The sequence below is a fragment of the Erinaceus europaeus genome, chromosome 1, assembly GCF_950295315.1.
Source record: "Erinaceus europaeus chromosome 1, mEriEur2.1, whole genome shotgun sequence".
NCBI lineage: Eukaryota > Metazoa > Chordata > Mammalia > Eulipotyphla > Erinaceidae > Erinaceus > Erinaceus europaeus.
Genome location: NC_080162.1, coordinates 116,106,770 through 116,134,241, shown reverse-complemented (window position 1 = coordinate 116,134,241; position 27,472 = coordinate 116,106,770). Strand labels below are relative to the sequence as shown.

At 46.5% G+C, this 27,472-nt stretch overlaps 1 protein-coding gene and 1 long non-coding RNA gene across 6 annotated transcripts in view; both read right to left on the bottom strand.

Annotated features, from left to right (window-relative positions):
• LOC132539424 (uncharacterized) overlaps positions 1 to 27,472 on the bottom strand; it is a 279,884-nt gene that overhangs the window by 165,704 nt on the left and 86,708 nt on the right. The gene's annotated exons all lie outside the window — the stretch shown is intronic.
• LRRC74B (leucine rich repeat containing 74B) lies at positions 6,959 to 25,882 on the bottom strand. Of its 5 annotated transcripts, none has more exons than XM_060194300.1 (9): positions 25,660 to 25,882; positions 24,322 to 24,464; positions 23,768 to 23,900; positions 22,789 to 22,995; positions 17,814 to 17,923; positions 15,444 to 15,559; positions 13,816 to 13,894; positions 10,340 to 10,435; positions 6,959 to 7,586 (listed from the first exon to the last, which is right to left on the bottom strand). In XM_060194300.1, exons 1-9 carry the CDS (start codon positions 25,796 to 25,798, stop codon positions 7,446 to 7,448), a joined length of 1,164 nt encoding a protein of 387 aa, XP_060050283.1. In that variant the 5' UTR covers positions 25,799 to 25,882; the 3' UTR covers positions 6,959 to 7,445. The 5 variants fall into 5 exon arrangements, with proteins under 5 accessions (XP_060050283.1, XP_060050292.1, XP_060050289.1 ...); XM_016192813.2 differs by having other exon boundaries at positions 6,964 to 7,586; positions 25,639 to 25,880; XM_060194309.1 differs by lacking the exon at positions 22,789 to 22,995 and having other exon boundaries at positions 6,962 to 7,586; positions 25,639 to 25,881.

Genomic DNA, 27,472 nt, shown 5'->3' with positions numbered 1-27,472 from the left:
TTTTCCCATTTTGTTGCCCTTGTTGTTGTTATTATTGCCAATGCTGTTGCTGTTGTTGCTGGATAGGACAAGAAAAATGGAGAGGGGGGGAAGACAGAGAGGGGGAGAGAAAGACAAGACACTTGCAGATCTGTTTCACTGCTTGTGAAGCAACTCCCCCCCCCCCCCCCCCGCAGGTGGGGAACTGGGGGCTAGTGCACCAGTCGTGGTGCTTCACACCATGTGTGCTTAACCCATTCCACTACTGCCCAGCCCCCAATTTTTTTTGATAATATCTTTCTCTAGGTAATTCACATACCATACAATTTACCCATTTAGAGTGGTATACAACTTAATAATTTTTTGTATATTCAGACACATGTAACCATCACCATAATAAACTTTAAAATATTTTTGGGTGGGTAGGGCAGTGGCACAGTGGGTTAAGCGCATGTGGTGCAAAGTGCAAGGACCGGAGGAAGGATCCCGGTTCCAGCCCCCAGCTCCCCACCTGCAGGGGAGTCGCTTCACGGGCAGTGAAGCAGGTCTGCAGGTGTCTGTCTTTCTCTCCCCCTCTCTGTCTTCCTCTCCTCTCTCCATTTCTCTCTGTCCTATCCAACAACGAACAACATCAACAATGGTAATAATAATGACAAGGAGGCTACAACAAGGGCAACAAAAAAAGGGGGGGGGAATGGCCTCCAGGAGCGGTGGATTCATGGTGCAGGCACCGAGCCCAGCAATAACCCTGGAGGAAAATATATATATATTTTTTGTCATCCCAGCAGATCCATACCCTCTAACCACCAGCCCACAATTCATCTTATCTCCCCAGCCCTAGGCAACTTTTGATCTATTTCTGTCTCTGTAGATTTAGCTATCTTAGTAATTTCATATGATTGGAATCATACAGCATGTGGTTTGTGACTAACTTTTTTCATTAGTCATACATAATATTTTCAAGATTCATCCATGTGGCAGTTAGTCACTTGATTACTTTTTGTTATTTACATGTAATAATTACTTTTTCAGAGCATTGCTCACCTTTGGTTTATTATTTTTTAATATTTATTTTTATTTCTTTATCGGGGATTAATGTTTTATATATATTTATCTATTTTGGATAGAGACCAAGAGAAATTGAAAGGGAAGGGGGATATAGAGAGGGAGAAAGAGAGACACCTGCTGCACTGTTTCACCACTTCCTACCTGCAGGCAGGGACTGAGGGCTTGAACCTGGGTAACTTGTGCATGGTAATGTATGCACTTAATCATATGTGCCACTGCCTGAGCCCTCAGCTCTGGTTTATATGGTGCTCAGGATTCAACCTGAGTCTTTAGAGCCTCAGGAATGAGATGTTTTTTGCATAACAATTTTGCTGTCTCCCCCTGTCCTCATTTAGTTTATGAGAGACCAGAGCACAATTCAGATTGCTTCATTCTACTTACTGACCACTTACACAAAAGCATTCCTTTTTATTTTAAATTTGTTTGCTGCAGGAATTTCCTGTTTGTATGGTTCCACAACTTCCAGCCAACTCTTCCAGGTAAAGGGTGAGAGACAGACAGAGGGAAGAGATACCATATCACTGACTCTATCTCCCTTGCATGAAACTTCCCCTTTGCATGGCAGTTTTTTTTTTTTTTTTTGGGGGGGTCAACTCAGAGGCCCCTCACACAGTAAAGTACCACATGATATAGTCATCATACCATATATATAATCCACCTATGTTAAGTATACTGTCCTGGGGCTGGGAGATAGCTGAGTAGAGCATGTGGCCTTTGGTTCAATCTCTGGACTTTTCTCTATGTGAAATAAAAAGAATGAAAAAGTTCAAGAGTGGTAGATTTGCATATGTGCAAGACCCTAGCAACACAAAAAACAAACAATTCAGTTATTTTTTAAATTTGCAGTTATGCTTTAATAATAATATACCATATATATTTTTTATATTTTACACCTGATTTACTCATTTATTTTGCCACCAGATCTATTGCTAAGGCTCAGTGCCTGCACAACGCTTCCCTGCTCCCAGTGGCCGTCTTGTTTCCTTTTTTTTCCTTCTCTTTTTCTTCAGAGCACTATCCAACTCTGGCTTATGGCAGAGTTAGAGATTAAACCTGGAGGTTGATGGAAGTAAATAGTTAATTTTAGCCACAGAACTTTTTTTTCCAAGAATGGGAGCTACTCCCTGCACTAATACAACATTTTAGCCCTTTTCTCTACTCTGACACCATTCTCTTAGACAATATTCTTTAAAAAAAATATTTATTTCCTTTTGTTGCCCTTGTTGTTTTATTGTTGTAGTTATTATTGTTGTTGTTATTGATGTTGTTGTGTTGGATAGGACAGAGAGAAATGGAGAGAAGAGGGGAAGACAAGATGGGGGGAGAGAAAGAGAGACACCTACAGACCTGCTTCACCGCTTGTGAATCAACTCCCCTGCAGGTGGGGAGCCAGGGGCTTGAACCCGGATCCTTATGCCGGTCCTTGCACTTTGCACCACATGTGCTTAACCTACTGCGCTACTGCCCGACTCCTGACAATATTCTTTTTTAAAATTTTTTAAATTATTTATTTTCCCTTTTGTTGCCCTTGTTTTATTGTTGTTGTTGGTGTTGATGATGATGTTGTCGTTGTTGGATAGGACAGAAGGAAATGGAGAGAGGTGGAGAAGACAAGAGGGGGAGAGAAAGATACACACCTGCAGACCTGCTTCACCGCCTGTCAAGTGACTCCCCTGAAGGTGGGGAGTGGGGGCTTGAACCGGGATCCTTACGCTGATCCTTACACTTTGCACCATGTGTGCTTAACCTGCTGTGCTACCGCTTGACCCCCTTAGACAATATTCTTATCCAACCTCAGGCTAGCTACCAAACTCAAATAAAACTGCCATAGCAGTGTGTCCCCAGGAACATGACTACAATGGTTTCCTTGGCTTTCTTCTAACCTAAAACCCCTAATCTCATCTATTCTAATCCTACTTTTTGGTTCCTGTTCATTAGCCATCTTGTCTCAATTTAGGTCATGTCACCTTCCAGACATCAAGCTGCAGATGCTATCATGACTCCATTCCGACTTCTCTGGGTAGATGAGCTCACCAGTGTGTCCTGGACCCTCGCATCTCTAGAGCTCTAGTCCTCTAGGGAGAGATAAAAACAGGCTGGGGATAGGGGTAGAAAGCATAATGGTTATGCAAACAGAAACAGGCTGGGGATATGGATTGGCCCATGCCCAGTGGAGAAGCAGTTACAGAAGCCAGAACTCCTACCTTCTGCTCCCCCAAAACAACCTTGATCCATACTCCCAGTGGGGGAGAAATGATAGGATAAAGATAAGAGGACTCTCTGCACTCCAGCTCCATCAGCATCCAGAGACAGAAGGAAAAGGAGAGGGACATATGGAGGCAGTTATGTTGTTATGAGTAACTTGGAGGGAAAGAGAGGATTGAATCAGAAAAAAAGGGGGGAGCAACTATGTATAAATGTGGACAGATAGTTGTAGAGAAGATAGTTGGCCCATGTCTACAACCTTAGGGGAACTGTGGTGGATTGCAGTGGGGAGACTAAAGATTCAGAACTCTGGTAGTGGGAATGGTGTGGATTCAAACCCCTGTTGACATGTAATTCTGTAATATAAAAATAAATAAATTTAAAAAGAGGGAGATTAAACCTGGGACTTTGGAGCCTCAGGCAGGAAGGCACTTTCATTTATTTATTTTTAAATTTTATTAGTGATTTAATATTGATTTACAAAATCCCAAGATAACAGGGGTACAACTCCACCCCATTCCAGCACCAGAGTTCTGGATCCCCAATCCCTCCATTGGAAACTACAGCAGTTCTCCTAAGTTGCAGATATGGATCAACTATTATTTCTACAACCATCTACCTATATTTGTATAGAATTTTTTCCCATGGTCCCATCTTCTCTTCCTAAATCACACATACAAGTACTACTACATCCAAATGTCCCTCCCTTTTTCCTCTTCTCTCTTCAGGTCCTGATGGAGTTAGAGTTCAGAGCCCTCTGGTCATCTTTCCCTATCATTTCTCCCTCACAGGGGAGTATACACCAAATTTTATTTTGGGGTGCAGAAGGTGGGAGTTCTACTTCTGTAATTGCTTCTCCTCTGAACATGGACATTAACAGGTTGATCCATACCCCAGCCTGTTTCTGTCTTCCCCTAGTGGGGTAGGGCTCTGAGGAGGTGAGATTCCAGGACACATTGGTGATGTTGTCTGCCCAGGGAAGTCAGAATGGCATCATGGTAGCATCTGCAGCTTGGTTGCTGAGGCAGCAATGCTTCTGTGGATGTCTCAGCTATAGTTGGTGAGTTTTGTTAAATTCGATAGTTGTAGATATTTGAGTTTTTTTGGAGAGATCGGTTCTGTTCCGTTACTACATGGCCACACCTTGCAGAAGTCCACAGGAAAGTACTTTCACATAGCCATTATATTATCTCCCCTAACCCCTTTTTTTTCCTGATAGAGACAGAGAGACAGAGACAGAGACAAAGAGAGAGAGAGAGAGAGAGAAACTGCAGCACTGTTTCACTGTTCACGAAGCTTTCCCCTGCAGATGAGTACCAGAGGTTTAATCCCAGGTCTTCATGGTAATGTATATGTTCTATTGGTATGCTACAGCCTGACACTGACTTTTTTTTTTTTTTTTTTTTGAGAAGAGAAAGGGAAAGACACGGACAGAGGAGAAACACCACAGCATGACTTGATCATCCATCCATGGTACTCCCATGTTATGTTGGGCCTTGGACTTAAGTAAGAGTCTTATACACAGAAAGCCATATACTCTGTTAGATGGCCTACCTTTTGGTCCCTCTCATTTAAAATTAATCATGTGTATTTTCACACAACTTAAAAAACAATGTTGGGGGCCAGGTGGTAGCACAGCGCGTTTAGCACACATGGCACAAAGTGCAAGGACAAGCTCAGGGATCCCGATTGAAACCCGGCTCCCCACCTGCAGGGGAGTCGCTTCACAAGCGTGTGTGAAGCAAGGTCTGCAGGTGTCTATCCTTCTCTCCCCCCTCTGTCCTCCCGTCCTCTCTCGATTTCTCTTTGTCCTATTCAACAACAATGATAGCAATAACAACATTAATAGTAATAACAACAATAATGAATTAAAACATGGGCAACAAAAGGGGGAAGGAAATAGCCTCTAAGAACAGTGGATTCATAGTGCAGGCACTGAGCCCCAGCAATAACCCTGGAGGAGGCAAAAAAAAAAAAAGCAATATTAAAAAAATATATATAAGGAGTTAGCATTGTTTCTCCTGTTAAGTAGATAGATGTCTTGGATGACTCATTCAAGGAAGTTGTTTTTATTTTTTGTTTTGTTTTTTTAAAAATTTAAAGTTTCTTTAAAATTTTTTTATTATCTTTATTTATTTATTGGGTAGTGACAGAAATCAAGAGGGAAGGGAGGGACAGAGATGAAGAAAGACAGAGTGACACCTGCAGCACTGCTTCACCATTTGTGAAGCTTTCCCCCTGTAAGTGGGGGGCTAGGGGCTCGAACCTGGGACCTTGCACATTGTAATATGTGCACTCAACCAGCTGCACCACCACCCAGCCCCTTTTGTTTGTTTGTTTTTGCCATGGGTGGCATTTTTCATTTATGCAATCTCATAGTTCCCAATGGGCTCTTTCCCCCACCCCTTTAAACATCAGATGTAGAACAGAGAGTAGGAGGTAGATAAAAGGAGAGACTCCACAGAACTGCTCCACCACTCAAAGTTTCCCCTGTGCACGGTGCTCCCACATAAGGCAGAAACCTTGAGCTGGGTCCTCACACTTAGTAAAGTGTGTTCTCTACCAGCTGAGCTGTCTCTTGGCCCTACTTCAACCTAATGAAGCCAATATTCTTCATGTGCTGACAGAAACACTGGCCACACATACTGAGGCCAGATTTCTGGATCAAGCTGTCATTTTGCTAAGAGTGAGAATGCTAACAGTATTTTCTCAGATGACTCCATTGGAGCTCCTGGAGACCCACCTCACTTTCTTGGGTGCAGGAATGCAAAAGCTAATACAGCTTTGGGGGTATGCAATTTATCATTCTGGACACAGGCCTTAAACTGCCAGTCCTTCTGATCCACTAGTCTAATCAGTCTGTTCCATAGATATAACCAGAGATGCATTGCTATTAGACACTGGAAATCATATAAATGACTCATGATAATTTCATTAATATTTGGAACTCTGCAAATATTCCAAAAACACTTAACTGAGTCTGGGAATGCCTGCTGCATACCCCATCCCCTTCTGTCTTCTGAGGAACTCACTAGGGCAGGAACTTGTCTGGGCATTTTGATTTTGTGCTCAGCTAATATGCAGTACATAGTGTGAATTCATGTTAAGAAAACAAGAGGGTGGGGAAGACAGCATAATGGTCATGTAAAAGACTAATGCCTGAGGTTCTTCAGTCCCAGGTTCAACCCCTCCCCCCCTTGCCATCATAAACCAGAGCTGAGCAGTGCTCTGAAAATGCTGAGGAGCAGGGGAGATAGCATAATAGTTATGCAAAAAGATTTTCATGCCTGAGACTCCAGGTCCCAGGACAATCTCCAGCACCGCCATCAGCGAGAGCTGAACAGTGCGCTGGAAAAACAATTACGTGAGAAGAAAGGAAGGCCCAACAATATTCATGTGGAAGTGGAGAGAGAAAGGTGTTCACGTCATGGTGAAGGCAGACCAGGGTACCTCAGAACTTATTTATTTATTGGGGAATTAATGTTTTACATTCAACAGTAAATACAACAGTTTGTACGTGCATAATATTCCCCAGTTTCCCATATAACAATACAACCCCCACTAGGTCCTCTGTTATCCTTCTTGGACCTGTATTTTCCCCACCCACCCACCCCCACCCCAGAGTCTTTTACTTTGGTAAAATATGCCAATTCCATTTCAGGTTCTACTTGTGGTTTTGTTTTGTTTTGTTTTTCTGATCTTGTTTTTCAACTTCTGCCTGAGAGTGAGATCATCCCATAGTACTTTTTTTTTTTTTTTTCTTTTTCTTACCAGAGCACTGCTCAGCTCTGGCTTATGGTGGTGTGGGGGACTGAACCTGGGACTTTGCTACTTCAGGCATGAGAGTCTCTGCATAACCATTATGCTGTCTCCCCCACTGGGCACCTAAGAATTTTCCATTTGAAAGCTAGAGTAGCTGAGAGGCTGAGAGGAAGTCATATCCCAGGAGCAGTCAGGGCCAAATGCTGGTCAGGAAGGTGCTAGACTGGCAGCAAGTCCTTTTTGAAAAATTGTTTTTGTTATCTTTATTTATTGGATAGAGACAGCCAGAAATCGAGAGGGAAGGGGGTGATAGAGAGGGAGAGAGACAGAGAGACACCTGCAGCCCTGCTTCATCACTTGCAAAGCTTTCCCCCTTGCAGGTGGGGACCGGGGGCTCGAACTCAGGTCCTTGTGCACTGTAAACTATGCGCTTAACCAGGTGCGCCACCACCCGGACCCAGCAAGTCCTTTTTGTATTCCATTCTGCGAGCAGCAGTCTTTATACAAAGCCCAGGAAGAAGAGCCTTCATGACAGTGGAGAGGTCATCAAAGTCAGTATCCACCTGAATGTCCTGAGAAACCCAGAAGAAAACCGTATCATTTTCTGAGAGCTTGACTTTTTTTTTTTTCCTCCAGGGTTATTGCTGGGGCTCAGTGCCTTCACCACGCATCCACTTCTCCTGGAGGCTTTTTTCCCCTTTTGTTGCCCTTGTTGTTTATCGTTGTTGTTATTATTATTGTCCCTGTTGTTGTTGGATAGGACAGGGAGAAACTGAGAGAGGACAGGAAGACAGAGGGGGAGAGAAAGATAGACATCTGCAGGGAGTCAGGCGGCAGCACAGCGGTTAAGCACAGGTGGCGCAAAGCATAAGGACCGGCATAAGGATCCTGGTTCAAGCCCCCACCTGCAGGGAAGTCACTTCACAGGTGGTGAAGCAGGTCTGCAAGTGTCTATCTTTCTCTCCCCCTCTTTGTCTTCCCCTCTCTCTCCATTTCTTTTTGTCCTATCTAACAATGATGACATCAATAACAACAAAAATAATAACTACAACAACAATAAAAAACAAGGGCAACAAGAAGGGAAAACAAATAAATATTAAAAAAAAAAAAAGAAAATCAGGGCTGGGAGATAACTCACCTGGCATAGTACACACAAAGGAACCAAACGCCAAACACACTCAAGAAGATCTGTTTCATAGCACCACAATTTGTAATAGCCTAAACCCAAGTGTCCAACAACAGATGAGTGGCTGAGAAAGTTGTGGTCTATATACACAATCGAATGCTACTCAGCTGTTAACAACAGTGAATTCATCTTCTTCACCTCATCTTGGATGGAGCTTGAAGGAATCATGTGAAGTGAGATCAGCCAGAAAGAGAAGGATAATATAAGATGATCTCACTCATAGACAGAAGTTGAGAAATAAGAACAGAAGGGAGAACACAAAGCAGAACTTGGACGGGTTTTTTTTTTTTTTTTGCATCAAAGTAAAGGACTTTGGGGCAGGCAGGGGATGGAGGATAGTGTTTAGGTCCTGGAACATTATGCCAAGAAGGACCTCAGTGGTGGGGTTAGAATGTTATGTAGACAGCTGAGAAATTTTACACGTGGACCAACTACTGTATTTTACTGTCAACTATAAACCACTAGTCCCTCCAATAAATTTTTTTAAAAGAAAGAAACCAGAGGTAGGGGCCAGGAGATAGCTCATCTAGTAGTACGCACAAGGACACAGGTATGAATCCCTACCATGGCACAAGAGCACCAGGCACAAACAGGTGCGTGCTGTGATATCTCTCCTTCTCTTTCTCTCCAAGTTAAATTTCAAAAAGAAGGGAGCTGGGCGGTAGCGCAGCAGTTAAGCACAGGTGGCGCAAAGCACAAGGACCAGCATAAGGATCCCGGTTTGAGCCCCCGGCTCCCCACCTGCAGGGGAGTCCTATCCAACGACGACAACAAGGGCAACAAAAAGGGGAATAAATAAATATTTAAAAGAAAAAAGAAAACAGAATGGAGTCAGGCAGTAGCGCAGCAGTTAAGCACAGGTGGCACAAAGCACAAGGACCGGCATAAGGATCCCGGTTTGAGCCCCCGGCTCCCCATCTGCAGGGGAGTCGCTTCACAGGCGGTGAAGCAGGTCTGCAGGTGTCTATCTTTCTCTCCCCCTCTCTGTCTTCCCCTCCTCTCTCCATTTCTCTATGTCCTATCCAACAACGACAACAATAACTACAACAATAAAACAACAAGGGCAACAAAAGGGAACAGTGCTCTGGTTAAAAAAAAAAAGCGGGAGTCGGGCAGTAGTGCAATGGGTTAAGCACACATGGCACGAAGCGCAAGGATCTTCATAAGGATCCCGGTTTAAGCTCCCTGGCTCCCACCTGCAGGGGAGTCGCTTCACAGGCGGTGAAGCAGGTCAGCAGGTGTCTATCTTTCTCTCCCCCTCTCTGTTTTCCCCTCCTCTCTCCATTTCTCTCTGTCCTATCCAACAATGACATCAGTAACAATAATAACTACAACAATAAAACAAGGGCAATAAAAGGGAATAAACATTTAAAAAAATAATTCATATATGGTAATTCACTCCTTAAAGTTTAATTGTCCTAGAAAAATGACATTTTTCTTTCCTAATATTGAAAAGGAAAACTGAGGGGGTCGGGCGGTAGCGCAGCCAGTGCAAAGTGCAAGGATGGGCATAAGGCTCTGAGTTTGAGCCCCCTGCTCCCCGTCTGCAGGGATGACGTTTCACAAGTGGTGAAGCAGGTCTGCAGATGTCTCTCTTTCTCCCTCTCTATGTCCCTCTCCTCTCTAAATTTCTCTCTGTCCTATCCAATAAAATGGGGAAAAAAATGGTCTCCAGGAGCAGTGGATTCGTAGTGCTGACACCATGCCCCAGTAATAATCTTGGAGGCAAAAAACAAAAAACTCCCAATCTCCCTTATACAATTCATACAAGTGATTCTTCTAGCACCACGAGCTACCTGCATGTAGGTGGGTCAAATGAGGTAGGGAACCACCTTGCAAGTGCTTCGCCTGAAGATCCAGACATCTGTCAACTTAGTAAGCACTGTGTCACCTGTTCTTGCTCAGTTAAAAAGAATCCAGGCAGGGGTCTGAGGGGAAGCCATGGCCATACCTCCATCAGGGTCAAGGGTGGAGCCAAAATGGCAGTAGGACCTACTTCCTGGTCTGGGCAGAAGTCAGACAAGTACCTGGACTGGATGCTCGACTTCCTAGTCTCATTTTCCCCTCTTCAGTTGAGAAAATGATAGTTTCCAGGGATGCTGGGAGGATCAGAGGCTTTAGTTCATGAAAAATTCTTACTGAGAAATCCAGCAGTTCTAGCACTGACAGTGGATTGTTCTGGAGAGATTGAAGAAGACGAGAGCAGCCTTCACTTCGCATGGGATTCCTGGCCATCTGAGAAACATAGAGCGAAAGAACTGAGTGAAGCTGAGGCTGAGAGAACAATGTGAAAGAAGAGAAAGAGTATCTCTGGTGGCTTGGCTCAGGAAAGACCCTCAATCTCAGTTTAGGATATCTTTCTTACTTTTTTTCTTTCTTTCTTTCTTTCTTTCTTTCTTTCTTTCTTTCTTTCTTTCTTTCTTTCTTTCTTTCTTTCTTCCTTCCTTCCCTTTCTTTCCTTTCTTTCTTTTTTTGCCTCCAGGGTTATCAGTGGGGCTCAGTGCCAGCACTACAAATCCACTGCTCCTGGCAGCCACTTTTTCCATTTTGTTGGACAGGACAGAGAAAAATTTAGAGAGGAGAGAGCACTAGAGAGGGAGAGAGAAAGAGAGACACTTGCAGACCTGCTTCACTACTTGTGAAGCAACCCTTCTGCAGGTGGGAAGTGGGGGCTTGGACCCCAGATCCTTGCATGGGTCCCTGTACTTCTTACTATGTGTGCTTAACTGGGTGTGCCACCACCTGGTCCTCCTCAGGATGTGTGTCCATCAGCAAAATGGCCTGGGTGAGGTCACAGGACCAGGGAAGTGAGGAGTAGACACATGCTGAGGGCCCACATATTGCCTGGTTTGTACTGGGTGCCAAAGGTATAGATGCACACCTATCCTTAGAGAGTTTACCCGTTGGAGGAAGGAGAGGAAAAGGAAATATCAGTACAGTATGATAAATGTGGAGAGAAAGTGTATGCACAACTTTACCTGGGGAGGGAAGTAACAGTTGGGTGGGGTAAAGCACTTGAGCTGAGGGCCTGAAGAGGTGGCTCAATACACACTTTGCATGTGTGAGACCCTGGGTTGGATCCTTTGTTGGAATGCATAAGAGACAAAAATATATTCTTGGAGGCAGCTCACTCAGTAGTGTGCATAATTTGTCATGCGCTACCTGGGTTCAAGCCCCCAACACCATCACAGTATCAGGGGAAGCTCCATAAACACAGAGCAGTTGTGTTGTGACCTCTCTGTCTCCACTGGAAATTTAAAAGGAAAAACATTCACTGGAAGCAGTGAAACTGAACAGGCGTGAGGTCTTGGGATTGGTGAGATAGCGTAATGGTTATGCAAAAAAAAAAAAAAAATCCCAAAGGTGGCTGGGTGGTGGAATACCCAGTGGTGCACCCAGCTAAGTGCACATAGTACTGAGCTCATGGATTCATGAAAGGGCCTAGGTCTGAGCCCCAGCTTCCCACCTGCAGGGGGGATGCTTTACAAGCAGTGAAGCAGGTCGGCAAGTGTCTAACTTTTTCTCCCTACTTTTCTCTTTCCCCCTCCTCTCTTAATTTCTCTCTATCCTATCCAATAAAATAGGGAACAATGGCTGCTAGGAGCAGTGGATTTGTGCTGGCACTGAGCCCCAGAGATAACCCAGGCGCAAAAAAAAAAAAAAAAAAAAAAAAAAGCAAACAAACAAAAAAAAACCCTTTCATGCCTGAAATTTCAAGGTCTTAGGTCTAGTCCCTAGTACTGCCATAAGCCAGAGCTGAGCAATAACCCTAGTGGCAATAAAAGAAGAGAAAAACAAGGAGCCAGGCAGTGATGCACCTGGTTGAGCACACATGTTACAATGCACATGTACCCTAGTTTAAGGGGAAGCAAGGGAACCTGTGGCCATGATCACCCAAGGAAACTGAGAAATAGGACAGACAGCTGGGAGGTATTCAGATGCCATGGAGAGAGAAGGAATGAGTAGAGAGGACTGAGTAAGAACTTGGGTAAAGGAGACCCCTTTGTGGGACCCCATAGGACCTTGCCCTCAATGTTGAGCAACAATAGTAGAGAATGTTCCATCCTCTGAAGGCAGGCTGGATAACATACTTGATCTACCACCTGAGGAAGATGGGTCCTGAAATTAGTGCAACTTGGAATGTTCCTACTCATGACCACAGAATGTAAGCTCGGACCTACAGGGATGCAGAGGTTACATAGGCTCCTATGCTGAATATGGGCCCCAGATCAAATCGATGGGGTTTACAGTCAACAATATTTATACACCTTTCCAATATTTGGGAGCTACTCTCTTCCCTGATCCAACTTTCTAGCTCTTTTTCCAGTCATGACATCATCTCCCCAGACAATAACTTGGGTCCACCTGCATATCAGATGTCAGGCTTAGGAAAAAAATAGTATAGTCATGGGCCCTTTGGAATATAAGTAAAATAGGCCTATGAGCTATCTCCAAAATGGAGACCCCAAATCTTTATTCCCTAATTTTTATTATCTTTATTTATTAGATACAGACAGCCAGAAATAGAGAGGGTAGGGGGTAATAGAGAGGGAGAGAGACAGATCTACCTGCCACAATGTTTCACCATTTGCAAAGCTTTCCCCATGCAGATAGGGACCAGACACTTGAACCTGGGTCCTTGTGCATTGTATCATGTGCACTCAACCAGATGTGCCACCACCCAGCCCTGATCCCAAATCCTCATCTGCAATATTCAAGCCTTTAGGTTCATGACTAGTCAACAATTTGGCTCTATATGTTAACTCTTTTTTCAGCCACCAGGTTCCAGATGCTACCATGATACCAACCATACTTCCCTGGGCAGACGATCCCACCAATGTGTCCAGGAGTCCCACCTCCCCAGAGCTCTGCCCCACTAGGGAAAGAGAGAGAGAGGCTGGGAGTATGGATCGACCACTGAACAGTTCAGTGGGGAAGCAATTACAGAAGCCAGACCTTCCACCTTCTGCACCCTATAATGACCCTGGGTCCATAATCCCAGAGGAATAAAGAATAGGAAAGCTATCAGGGGATGGAATGGGATATGGAGTTCTGGTGGTGGGAATTGTGTAGAATTATATACCCTTCTTACCCTAAGGTTTTGTCAGTGTTTCCTTTTTATAAATAAAAATTAAAAAAAAGGGGGGGAGTCGGGTGGTAGCACAGCAGGTTAAGCGCATGTGGCACAAAGCACAAGGACCGGCATAAGGATCCCGGTTCGAGACCCCGGCTCCCCACCTGCAGGGGAGTTGCTTCACAGGCGGTGAAGCAGGTCTGCAGGTGTCTGTCTTTCTTCTTTCTCTCTGTCTTCCCCTCCTCTCTCCATTTCTCTCTGTCCTGTCCAACAACGACAACAACAATAACTGCAACAACAAAACAAGGGCAACAAAAGGAAATAACTAAATATCCAAAATAAAGAAAAAGAAATTGGGTAAAGGGACAGCTAGGGGGAGAAGTGATCAAAGGAGAAAACCAGGAAGCCTGTTTGCTGAGAAACCCTGACCCCTACTTGGTCTCTGGAACACGTGCACCCAACTGTGATGGGATTGGGGAGAAGTGGTAGAGTGTGGATGGGCACTGGTGGGTCTCTGCTGGTAAGTCCAGCTACCACTCACAACAAGGATCCTCAGTGTCTGGTTGACCCGAAGGCCCAGGCCCAGGCCCAGAGCTCCCACTGCAGAGATGCGGTTGTTGCTGGAACAGAAAGACACATGCTTTGTGCTACCTGTGAGCCAAGGCTGCTAATGCCCCCACCCAGTTCAACTTCACATTTCAGTCTCCACACACACCCCAGAGACTGGGGACAGGTCAAGTGTGGAGACTGGGTAATGACCCTCCCTGCTGTAGGGGAGGCCTCCAGTGTTCAGGGGTGTCACCCAGAAAAGACGCCTGGAGGACCCCTCCCTCTAGGTGGAGAACAGTGGCTGCTCTGGGTCCCTCAGCTGTGCAGGTGCTTTCATGTGTCTCCCCTTACCTGGCACCCCACTCCTCCCTCATCTTCTTTTCTTTCTCCTCTATTCCATCCAAATCAAGTCTTAGCACAGTTCTTGGTCACTTTGTCTCCAGAGTCAATCCTATGTCTACCTAACTACTTAGGCTCCCAACTTTGAAGGGTCAAAAGTCAGTCTCTCTCTCTCTCTCTCTCTCTCTCTCTCTCTTTCTCTTTCCTCCAGGGTTATCACTGGGGCTTGGTACTGGCCCTACAAATCCACTGCTCCCGGCGGCCATATTTTTTTCCTTTTTTTCCATTTTATTGGATATTACAGAAAAAATTAAGAGGGAAAGGGGAGATAGAGAGGGAGAGAGAAAGTCATACTCCTGCTTCTCCAGTTGTGAAGCATTCCTGCAGCAGGTGGGAAGTGGGGGCTCCAACCTGGATCCTTGCATGGGTACTTGCACTTAGTATTATGTGCACTTAACCAGGTGTACCACCACCTAGTCCCCAGAAGTCAGTATCTCTTGAAGTGTCATCTGACCTCTTCTTCCCACAGGGAGCAAAAGTGAGCAGGACTGCTCATTCTGCAGTTCCAGAGTAGGGAACCAGGCTCAGTAGCACACGATCTTCCCAGTCTCTGCCTGTTCTCTGGGCCTGTAGCCTCTGCTTTGACCACTTGTGGAGACTGGGCTGGCATCTTGTGCACTTATCAGAGCCTTGCCATGTCCCATCTGGACTCAACCCTCTTCTAGAATGGAGGAGAAGTCACACAGAGCACTCATCCTATACTAGGCCCTGCTGAAAATGTTTTGCACACATATCTTGATTCCCAGCCACCTGCTTCTGTAGTAGCAGTCATGCATACCAAGTCACTGTGGGACTGTGGGCAGGCTGTGATAGCTTCAGGAATCAATGTGGTGAGGGGCTAGGTGGTACAACCAGTTAAGAGCACATATTACCAAGTACAAGACTCAGGTTCAAGCCCCTGCTCCCCAACTACAGGGGCTCCACTTCATGAGTGATGAAGCAGTTCTGCAGATATCTATCTTTCTCTCCCTTACTCTGTCTCCCCATCCTCTCTCAATTTCTCTCTGTCCTGTCTAATAAAAACTAGAAAGGAAAAAAAAGGCTATCAGAAATGGTTGATTTGTAATGCAGGCACTGGGCCCCAGCAATAATCACAGGGCGGGGGCAGGGGGAGGAATCATAGTGGTGAAAGCAACAAGATCATGGAGACCCTGGCCCCCAGGGAGGTGGCTATGGGCCCGGAGACTGTGACCCAGAGAGGAGACACCATGTATTCCTCACCTCATGTTGAGTTCCTCTAACACATTGTTGGTCTTAAGTGCCTCGCCCACGGCAGAGGCTCCAGTATCTCCAAAGCCATTGTAAGAGATGTCCAGAACCTTCAGGAAGATGTTTGCCTGGAGTTCAAAAGAGCAACACCATGAGACAACAATGAGGAGAGTCAGGGCTTAGGATGCCTAAGGTGCAGAAAGCATAGTCAGCACCTGGAAGGGGAAGGATCCAGGAAAGTCTTGTGAGGTAGTGAGGACTGACAGATCCCAATGATCCACTGTAAGAAATGATGAAGTTGGGAGCCGGGCGGTAGTGCAGCAGGTTAAGCGCACGTGGCGCAAAGCGTAAGGACCTTCGAAAGGATCCTGGTTCGAGCCCCCAGCTCCCCACCTGCAGGGGAGTCACTTCACAAGCGGTGAAGCAGGTCTGCAAGTGTCTATCTCTCCCCCTCTCTGCCTTCCCCTCCTCTCTCCATTTCTCTCTGTCCTATCCAACAATGACGACAACAATAATAACTACAACAATAAAAACAAGGGCAACAAAAGGGAATAAATACATAAATTAAAAAAAAAAATGATGAAGTGGGGCCAGGCTGTGGCACACCCGGTTAAGTACACATAGTATTTTGCACAAGGACCCAAGAAAAGGATCCGGGTTTGAGCCCTTGCTCCCCACCTGCAGGAGGATGCTTTACAAGTGGCAAAGCAGGTCTGCAGGTGTCTACCTTTCTCTCTTGTCCCTCTCCTCTCTCAATTTCTCTTTGTCCTATCCAATAAAATAGGGGGAAAAATGGCTGCCTGGAACACTGAATTTGTAGTGCTAGCACTGAGTCCCAGAGATAAGCCTGGAGACAAAAAAAATAATTAATTAATTTAAAAAAGGGGGGGCAGGAGGTAGTACAGCAGGTTAAGTGCTCATGGCACAAAGTGCAGGGTCTGGCATAAGGATCCCAGTTCCAAGCCCTGACTTCCCACCTGCAGGGGAGTTGCTTCACAGAAACTGTGAAACCTGGTGAAACAGGTCTGCAGGTGTCTATCTTTCTCTTCCCCTCTGCATTCCCCTCCTCTCAATTTCTCTCGGTCCTATCCGACATCAATGACAACAGTAACAACAATACTAACAATGATAAAGAACAAGGGCAACAAAAGGGAAAATAAAATAGCTTTCAGGAGCAGTGGATTCATAGTGCAGGCAGGCACCAAGCCCCAGCAATAACCCTGGAGGCAAAAAAAAAAAAAAAAAGGAAAAAGAAATGATGAATAATGAAGTCCTTTCCTTTGTCACATCTTGAATGGAACTTGAAGGAACCTTGTTAAGTGAGATAAGCCAGAAGGAGGATAAATACAGGATGACATTATTAAAGCAATGGACGCACAGAGTGAAGCATGGACTAGGTGTGGTTATTGAGTGGAAGCAAAGACTCTCAGGGAGTGGGGAGAGGGAGAGTGAAGCAAGAGGGGGCTGGGAGGGCATGTGGTACTTAGTGCATGATGTTGGGAGGACTTGTGTTGGTGGCAGAAATGGGTACAGATATCCATCATGGAGAGATAAGAATCTGTACTCATGTAACAACCACTGTTTTGTAAACCAATATGGCCCCAATTAAATGATTTGGAAAAGAACAAGAGTCCAACAATCACTAGCTCAATGCAAAGGGTGTGTGTGTGAATAGCCCTGAAGACAAGGGACCTGCCATGACACTGAGGGCAAGGCAGCAGCTCTAGGGGTCCCTTGGAGGCAAGGACCCCTCAAGGAAGAGAAGCCAAGGGTCCAGAGGAGGTTCCAGAGAAAAATGTTGGGTGCAGCCTGTCCAGGGGGTTACAATGGCCTACAGGAACCAGTGGTGCTATCAGAAGACAACCTCACGGCCGCCTCTTGAGAAAGACCTCAGGTCAGCCCCTGAAGGAGAGTGAGAGAACAGTGTCCCCACATAGGTAGCTGGCACTAGGCTCCCTGCAGGCTGCTTGTGCCACTGTGGCTGGGTCATGTGTCACCCATTCTCTATGAACCATAACATGTAGGGATCAGGGGTTTGAGGGTGTGTGTTGGGATCCAAGGGGGTCATCACAGGGAAGCATGTGTGGATGCCCAACAGTGAGCTTGTGCCACTGAACTGTGTGGTGTCACTCACCAGACAAATGCCTGCGATGTCTGAGGAAAACAAGACTGAGTGTGGCAGACTCTTCAGTCTTTAATGCAAGAGTGGGCACAGTGTACTGTGGTCATTAGATGGGGTGGGGGAAGACTGAAGTCACCTGAAAATGTTATGTTCTGCTTGAGAGAGCCAAGGTTTATTTCTGAAGAATGACACAGATAGTACTTAAGAGACCTGTCACCAAAGGGCAGGCGTGAGGGATTGGGTGGGCTGGGGCCTCATACCTCCAGGCCCCTGGCAAAGGCTATGGCTCCAGGGCCTCGAAGGTGATTCCAGCTTAAGTTGAGCTCAGTGAGTCCTGTGTTTTCTGCCAGGGCTGGTCCCAGTGTCTCCCCTGCAGAAAAACCAAAAGAAACTTTCTTATTCACTCTGCTCTTTCCTTAAATAATAATAATAATGGCTGGAGGGGGAGGCAGTGGCACACCCAGCTGAGATAACATATCACCATGCATGAGGATCTAAGTTCTTTTTTAAATATTTTTTAATATTTATTTATTTTCCCTTTGTTGCTCGTTTTTTTATTATTGCAGTTATTATTGTTGTTGTTATTGATGTTGTCATTGTTGGGAGAGGACAGAGAGAAATGTAGAGAGGAGGGGAAGACAGAGAGGGGAGAGAAAGATAGACACCTGCAGACCTGCTTCAGCACCTGTGAAGCGACTCCCCTGCAGGTGGGGAGCCGGGGGCTCTAACCAGGATCCTTCCACAGGTCCTTGCCCTTCGCACCATGTGCACTTAACCCACTGTGCTACAGCCCGACTTCCAAGGATCTAAGTTCTATCCCCCATTCCTCACCTTCAGGGGGAAACTTCATAAGCAGTGAAGCAGGTCTGCAAGTTTCTCTCTCTCTCTCTCTCCCTCTCCCAATCTCCCACTCCTCCCCCCATTTCTGTCCTATCAAATAAAAAGAAAAATGACCACCAGGTGCAGTGAATTTGTTCTGCAGGTACCAAGCCCCAGCAATAGCCCAGATGAGGCAATTAAAAAAATTGATGGTCCCCAATAAATAAATTTTAAAAAATTGATGGGGGGGGGTGGCAGACGGTAGCACAGTGGGTTAAGTGCACATGACGCAAAGCGCAAGGACTGGCATAAGGAACCCAATTCAAGCCCCCAGCTCCCCACCTGCAGGGTAGTTCTTCACAGGCGGTGAAGCAGGTCTGCAGGTGTCTTTCTCTCCCCCTGTCTCCTTTCCTCTCTCTTGATTTCTTTTTGTCCTATCCAGCAACAACAGCAATGACAACAATAATAATGATAACAACAACAAGGGTAACAACAAGGGCAAAAAAATGTGAAAAAATGGCCTCCAGAGCAGTGGATTCATAGTACAGGCACCAAGCTCCAGCAATAACCCTGGAGGCAAAAAAAAAAAAAAAAAATTGACGGAGGCTGGGTGGTTTTGCATCAGGCTAAGTGCCCATATTACCATGCACAAGGATCGGGTTTGAGCTCTTGATCTCTGCCTGCAGAGGGGATGCTTCACAAGTGGTAATGCAGGTTTGCAGGTGTCTTGACCCAGTTCACTATGCTTATATTCTCGTTTTTGGTCATTAGGAACCCTCTTTCCTGTGGGCCTGGGAGTCCCTTTAGGATCTGAAATTAAACTGCCCACAGTCCCAGAGCCTTGCAGGGGTCTAGTAAAGCTGGTGTGAAGAAATGCATAGAGGAAAGCCAGTGGAACTGAGCCATCAGCCAGCCTGCTTTCAGTACCATAGAAAGCTCCCTGAAGAAAGCATGGGGACTCTCAGCAAGACACCTGTCTCTATGCCTAACCCTGAGACCTGCAGATTCTCAGATAATGAGAGAAGGTACTTTCCTTCTTCCTCAGACACTCCCAGGGGTGGAAGAAGAGGGCTTCCCATACTATAGGGAAGTAAACTGCTTCCTCCTCCTCCTCCCCCTCCTCCTCCTCCCTCTCCCTCTCCTCCTTCTCCTTTCTCCTTCTTCCTTCTTCCTCTTCTTCTTCTTCCTCTTCTTCTTCCTCCTCCTCCTCCTCCTCTTCTTCTTCTTCTTCTTCTCTCCCCCTCCTCCTCCTCTCCTTCTCCTCCTTCTCCTTCATCTCCTTCTCCTTCTTCTCCTTCTTCTTTTGCGAGTAGCTAGAGGGTGAGAAAGTTCTACACATACCAATCAAACTCTTGTAATCTCAATGCACTCTTCATGACCCTACAGCAACCACTGAGGTGGGTGCTATCATCATTGTAGGGCAGGCGGGGTCATTGAGATCTAAGCTCCTTCATCGACACCCCCACCCCCAAAGAAGTCAGGTCACACACAGTTACCCAGGGAAAACAAAATAGCTGCCAGAGGCTGCCCTTTTCCAAGCTGAAGTCATCCCCCATATTTGCGCAGCCTTCACAGGACTTTATCTCTGGTCCCTTCCAAGCCAGTTGCCTCTCTGACACTTGCTCTATGACCATACAAGCCCAGAGGGACAGTTATACTTTGCAAAAATCTGAAATTATCCCTGTAGAGGCCTACAAGTTGATCATTTTGGGGGCTGGGCAGTAGCGCACTTAGTACAAAGCGCAAGGATTGGCATAAGGATCCCAGCTCGAGCCCCCAGTTCCCCACCTGCAGGGGGGTCGCTTCTATAATTCTCTCCCCCTCTCTATCTTCCCCTCCTCTCTCGATTTCTCTCTGTCCTATCCAACAATGACAGCAATTAACAACAATAATAAAAAAAAATTATAAGCAACAAGGGCAACAAAAGGGGAAAAATAGTCTCCAGGGGTAGTGGATTTATAGTGCAGGCACCCAGCAATAACCCTAAAAGCAAAAAAAAAAAAAAACCTCTAAAATTATCTTCTCTTTAATTGTACTAGGCAGCTGAGAAGGTGGTGCAGTGGATAGAGAGCACTTCTGGCTCTCTTTGACCCACTTCCAGAAAGAAAAGGTGGAATGAAGGGAGGGAGAAAGGAAGGAAAGAAAGAAGACTTTAAAAAGGAAAAGGGAAAAAGAAAAGGGGTTGGTATATTGCACTAAAGTAAAAGACTCTGGGATGGGAGGGAGGATTCATGTCCTGGTACATGATGGCAGAGGACCTAGTGGGGGTTGTATTGTTATGTGAAAAACTGGGAAATGTTATGCATGTAAAAACTATTGTATTTTATTGCCAACCATAAACCATTAATCCCCCAATAAATAAATTTAAAAAAATAAAAAGGAAAAGGGGGTGCTGGAGAAATAGCATAGTGGTTATGCAAAAGATTTTCATACCTGAGATTCTCAGGACCCAGGTTCAATCCCCAGCGCTACCTTAAGTCAGAGCTGAGCAGTGCTTTTGGTAACAACAATAACAAAAAGATCCCAATGGTGGCTCACTTAGTAGACTGAACACACTATCATGCATAAATGCACCAGTCCCCACCTATAGTGGGGAAGCTTCATTAACTGTGGAGCAGTGTTGTAGGTATCTCCCCTTCTCTCTGTCTCTCTCACCTTATCTCACCTCTATTAAAAAACATAAGAAAAAGAGGGGAGAAAGGCTGCCAGGAGTCATGCAGGCACTCAGTGTCAGCAATAATCTTGGTAGAAAACAGTGAAAAAAGGAAAAAATAATTTTACTGGGTTCCCACCATAATTTTTCCTTTTAAATTTTTAGATGATTTATTTCATATGTGATAGATAAAATTTAACGAGAGACCAGAACACCACCCTGGAATACTTGGCAGGGTGGGGTTGAATGTAAGGCCTGTACTCTTATCAGTTGAGCTATTTCCCTTGTTGTTTCCACCAGGGTTATCACTGGGGCTCAGTGCCTACATGACAAACCCACCACTCCTGGCAGCCATTTCTCCTAGGTCTTTTTTTTTTTTTTTTTTTGCCTCCTGGGACTCAGTGTCTGCACTACAGATCCACTGCTCCTGGAGACTATTTTTTCCCTTTTGCTAGCCTTGTTGTTTATCGTTGTTATTACTGTTCTTGTCATTGTTGTTGCATAGGACAGAGAGAAATCAAGAGAGCAGGGAAGACAGAGGGGGGAGAGAAAGATAGACACCTGCAGGCTTGCTTCAGCCTTTGAGCCGGGGCCTCAAATTGGAATCCTTATGCTGGTCCTTGTGCTTCACACCATGAGCGCTTAACCCACTGCACCACCGCCCAGCCCCCCTTTTTAAAAAATTTCATAGGACAAAAAAATTGAGAGGGGAGGGGAAGATAGACACCTGTATCCATTGCTCATGAAACCTCCTCTCTATAGATGGGAAGTGGGTTTGAATCAGGGTCCTTGTGCATGGTAACATGTGCACTCAATGGGGTATGCCACTACCCAACTTTTGTTATTGTGTCATCGGCAAAAGACCTCGAGCCCCACACATGCGTAATGCCGCTGGGCAGTCTCCCTACCTATTGGCTAAATCAGACAGGACCTGGGGGCTGGGCCATCAAAATAGCTAACTTGGATAGCGCGCTGCTTTGCTATGCTCAGCACCCAGGTTTGAGCCTGCCCCCCACCACATTGGAGGAAGCTTCGGTACTGTGGTCTCTTTTACTCTCTCTTTACATCTTTGTCTCTTTCTGGGAAAAATATAAAACAGTCATCCTAGAGCAGTGAAGCCCCAGTAGTGACAAACAAGCAAAGCCTAGAGCAGTGGTTAGCAATGAATTATCCGTGAATGGATTAAGCGTTCTATGTGGGTTGGTTTGGCCAGGGAGGTGGAGCAGTGGAGAAAGCACAGGCATTAGGTTCCAAGTTCAACCACTACCAACACATGTGTCAGTGATATTATGGTTCACTCTCCTTCTCCACTTCCTTACTCATATATATATATATTGCCTCTAGGGTCATTGCTGCCAGCACTACAAATCCACTGCTCCTGGTGAACACTTTTCCATTTTTATTGGATAGGACAAAGAGAAGTTAAGAGAATAAGGGGAGAGAGAGAGAGAGGGAGAGAGACCTGCACACCTGCTTCACTACTTGTGAAGCGACTCCCCTGCAGATGGGAATTCAGGGGCTTGAACCCAGATCCTTACATGGGTCCTTGTGCCTAGTACTATGTGCATTTAACTGGGTATGCCACCACCCAGCCCTCAAATAAATAATTTTTTAAAAAAGGATTTTGTGTTGAAAGAGTGAGAGAGGGGAAAGACAGAGGAGAATTTGGAAGCAGGGGCTGGAGCATGGGTGCCATCTCCACCCACCCCTGCCTGAGCAGGATGAGGGAGCTCATGCCCGTGGTGGTTCCACCTGGACGTTACCTGCTTGTTCATTCAACTGGTTATAGCTCAGGTCCAGGGATTTTAGGCTTGTGCGTGCCAGCAGGAGTCCAGCAAGATACCGGGCGGCTTCCTCCTCCAGGCTGTTTCCTGCCAGCTGTACCTTCCGGATGGCTGGGCTCACCATCAGGGCAGCACACAGAGCCTGGGCTCCCTTTGCCCCCAGCTGGTTTTCTGACAGGTCCACCTCTGTGAGGGCCAGACCCATTCATCAATCAGAGAACCCCAAACCAGAGACTGCCCCTCCACCTTTGTTTAGACTTCCAAGGCAGAAGGAACTGTGTGACTGGACTAACCTAGGGATGTATGGGGACCACGGTCCTCAAGCTGGAAGCTACTTCCCTTAGTGCCCTGCAGCTGCTCTGGGTGTGGAAAAGGGGCTCCATCCAGCTATTTCACGGTGCTGTCAAGAATGCCTTTGAGTCATCCACATGATCCTATAGGTGCTTGAGCCCAACAGCAACAGAATCCAGCCCCAGATGTCCTCAGAGTTGTATCTCCAGGGACCGGTAATCACATCCCAGGTGGCCATGCATGAAGCATTTAGAAGGACCAACACTGTTGAGCATTTAATACCCACTCCAGGGGATGCATGGGACTGATGGGCCCTTTTACACATAGGAAACTGGGGCTCTTCAGAACCAGAGGTAGTTTGGATACTGCTCCAGCATGCCCTCCCACCACACACACACACACACACACACACACACACACACACACACACACACACACGTTATAGGAGATGCTGGCCAGCAGAAGAGAGGAGTGAGTGGGTGGATGGAACTGGTGAGGGAAGGAATAGTATCCAGTGATGAGAGCACTACAGAGGACTAACCCCACCCCTATCCATCCTATCCTACCAAAGCCCTCCCCCCGCATGACAGAAGCAAGTCCTGGTGAGATGTAGTGGGAGTAGACAGACAATTCAGTAAAGGGAGATTGGCCCCAGGTGGGCCCATACCATAGATGCTGCCAGTTTTGCTTAGGGCATTTGCCAGGGCCTTGGCACCAGTGACACAGAGTCCATTGTCTCGAAGGTCCAACTTCCTGATGTAGGGATTGGTGATCAAAGCAGAAGCCAAGGCCCGGACTCCCTGGGACAGAGCAGAGAGGTTGAAGGAGCTTGGTCTTTGCTAGGACAGAAGACGACACACATAGCTGACCTCTATTCTGGCCTGAGATCATGGGGTTTAGCCCATTCACTGTGCCCCAAATGCAGGCATTCCCCTCCCACATGCCCCAAGGACAATGCCTTCTCTAGTTTACACCAGGACCTCACCTCCAGACTTCTTCCATAACTGCCCTCCCTTTCCTAGCTAACTAGTGGCCCCCTGGAGACCCTCCAGTCCTTCTACTGATCTCTGCCTGGTCCCACCTTTCACCTGGATGTGGGGTATAGGGTACGCCAGGCACAGAGGCAGGCTGGCGATATGCTCAGGGAGGGCCACCCCCAAGAATGCTGCCTCCCAGGCCTGCTCTCCTCCAAGCCTGGCTTTAGGGTCTCTCCAGGGCTACCTGAGGCCCCAGGCCACGGTGTGGCATGCTCAGCTCCGGAGAACTCCCTTGGCGCAAGAAGGAGGATGCAGGCACAACACCATGGGTCTGACAAGATCCCAGGTAGATAGTGTCTTTGGCTACTTCTCCAAGCCCACGAATACCTGATGAGAATGCAGATGAATATAAATCCTTCCCAGGGACAGCCCCCTGCCTCTGTTTCCACCCAGCCTTTGTTTCCCTTAAGGTGACATTTCTCCCTGGAAGACTTACTTCCTGCCCACGCTTCCTTTCTCTAGGGTGTGCTATCCCTTCAACTAAGATGTCTACTCAAGCCCTTCTTTATTCATCTTTTTCCTTTGCTTAACTGAATACACTTTCTACCTCCTTGTGGAACTTTTGAGTTGGGCTTTTTCTCTTTTCCTAAGATAAAGTCAACACTTCACCTTTAGCGGGTAACTTTTCTAAATACATTTGTATTTCTTACTGAGAGAAATACATACACAGACACAGACACAGAGAGAGAGAGGAAAAGGAAGGTTTCTCCCTATGCTGAGAGAGAGAGAGAGAGATTTCTTCCTATGCTGAGGATATTTTTGTTTTCCATCAAGATTATCACTAGAACTGCATACCTACAGGATTCTACCACTTCCAGTGGAACCCTCTCTCCTTTAAAAAATTTATTTATTTATTTCCCAGAAAGAACAGGAGAGCATCCCTCTCGAGTTGGCAGTGCTGGGGATCACACTCAGGAGGACTCCATGCACAGCAGCGCTCTACCTGTTTGGCCACCTCCTCCGTCATCATCAAATGAACATTCTACCAGGTGAGCTAGCTCCTGGCACCTTGTGTTTAGCTCAGGTTTTGAAAACCCAGTCCTGATTCTATTTCAGGATCGAACACCTCTTCTCATCCTGTTTCGTGGTTTTTCTTTTAATTTTTTTAAAAATTGTATTTATTATTGAATAGAGACAGAGTGGAATTTAGAGGGGAGGGAGAGATAGAGAGGGAGAGAGACAGAGAGACACCTGCAGCCCTGCTTCACCACTCATGAAGCTTTCCCACTGCTGGTGGGGATCAGGGGCTTGAACCCGGGTCACTCCACACTGTGCGCGTTTCACCAGGTGCGCCACCGCCTGAACTCTTCTGTGGCTTTCCCATCACCCCCACCCCACGTGTTGCTACGGTGGAATTCGTGGTGCACCAGAAGCCCTAGAGCCCCATGCAGGGGTTCCCTGAGCCCTGGGGTGTGCCCCCAGCGGGTGTCCCCCCAGCCAGCCAAAAGCACAAACAAAACCCGACACCCTGCAGGAGAAGCACCATGGCGAGCAGACACACCCGCCTTCTCGCTCAGAGAACCTTCGGTCTCTACGTCGAAGTCAGAATCCGCGTCAGTAGACTGCTCAGCCTCCAGGACTCTAGCAGGACACTCGGAGGGCGCCGCCGCCCCTCGCTCCAGCTCTCGGTCCTCTATGGAGTTCTCGCGGGAAACCCTCATAGCTGCGCCTCTTCGGCCGCCGTGGGCCGCCGCTGGGACTGCGTGGAGCTGCGCCTCAAGCGCTCCCCCTGAGAGGGTGGGGGGCAGACCCTCAGGCCACCTCGGCTAATCGAGTGCAGTTCCCTGTAAACAGACGGCAGCTGCAGCCAATTGAAACTTGCCCCGCCCAGCGACTGTCGCCTAGGCAACCTGCTGTTGTGAATTGACTCAAACACCTGCTCTGGCTGATATCGAGTGTGTGTGTGTGTGTGTGTGTGGCGGGGGGGGGGGGGGGGATCCTGAACCCTGATCCAACGTCGTCCATACGCCCCTTCCACAGACTGGTGGACATGGTTGACTCCAGAGCCTGGGCTTTAGCCAACTCTGGCCAGGGCAACGTGGCAGTGCTGGGTCACCTTCCTCTCTGAAGCTAAATTTCTCTCTCTCTCTCTCTCTCTCTCTCTCTCTAGGTCTCTGTTTTTTCTCACTGTATATGCTGCTGCTTCGCCCACCTGGAACATCTTTTTTTTTTTTTAATTTTTTTAGGTTTTATTTACTTATTTATTCCCTTTTGTTGCCCTTGTTGTTTTATTGTTGTAGTTATTATTGATGTCGTCGTTGTTGGATAGGACAGAGAGAAGTGGAGAGAGGAGGGGAAGATAGAGAAGGGGAGAGAAAGACAGACACCTGCAGACCTGCTCCACCGTCTGCGAAGCGACTCCCTGCAGGTGGGGAGCCGGGGGCTTGAACCGGGATCCTTACGCATGCGCTTAACCCACTGCGCTACCGCCTGACTGCCCACCTGGAACATCTTATGTACTTCAGCTTTGCTTGTTCAACTTCAGAATCTTGAAATGTCAGCTCAGATATTTATTTTTTCCTGAAGTTTTCCTTCTTTTTGCTACATATATATATTTTTATGTTATTTTATAGGAGACTAGAGAAATTGAGAGGAGAGGGAAAGATAGAAAGGGAGAGATGCCAGCAGCATTATTTCACCACTCATGAAGCTTCCCCCCTGCAGGTGGGAATCCTAGGCTTGAACCCCAGTCTTTGCATATGATAATGCATGTGTTCTACCAGATGAGGCACCACCCAGCCTGCTCTTGTTACTTTAACATGTATTGATTAAAAAATTAATAATGGGGATGATTTTTCAATATCATTCATAATATTTCCTGATATAAAAATATTCTCAGAGGTGGCTATTGGCTCCCCCAGTAGAGTGCAAATATCTGGGTTTCAGCCCCAGGTCATCTCACCGGAGCACCTGTAGGGGGAGCTTCAGGAGCATGGAGGTGTCCTGCAATGTCTCTCCATCTCTCTGTCTCTCCCTTTCTATCTCTGCCTCTCATCCTTTATCAAAAAGGAAGAAAAAAGCGATTGCTGAAAGCAATGGAGTTATGCAGTCACTGAGCTCTTGTGACAACCCTGGTGGCAAAAGAACAAAACGAAAACAAAAACAACTCTCAAGCAATAGATTTCGTCCTCCCCTCCCCCAGTCAGGACTTCCATGAGTAATGAAGCAAGGCTTTGGGTGTCTCTCTCCCTCTCTTCCTCCCCTCTCAATTTCTCTCTGTCTCTATTCAATAATAAATAAAAATAGAAATAAATACATTAAAAATTATATCATGTATGGCCTGGAAGGTGATGACTCAGAAAGAGTAAGATTTGCATGGATAAGATCCCTGGTTT

What these genes read in the sequence shown, in the direction of transcription:
- LRRC74B (XM_016192813.2), bottom strand. Translation starts at nt 25,798, where the DNA reads ATGAGGGTTTCCCGCGAGAACTCCATAGAGGACCGAGAGCTGGAGCGA. An exon ending in ACCGTGGCCTGGGGCCTCAG is followed by an intron (nt 23,901 to 24,321) that starts GTAGCCCTGGAG and finishes GCTCTGTCCCAG; the next exon opens with GGAGTCCGGGCCTTGGCTTC. An exon ending in CAAAACTGGCAGCATCTATG is followed by an intron (nt 22,996 to 23,767) that starts GTATGGGCCCAC and finishes TGGCCCTCACAG; the next exon opens with AGGTGGACCTGTCAGAAAAC.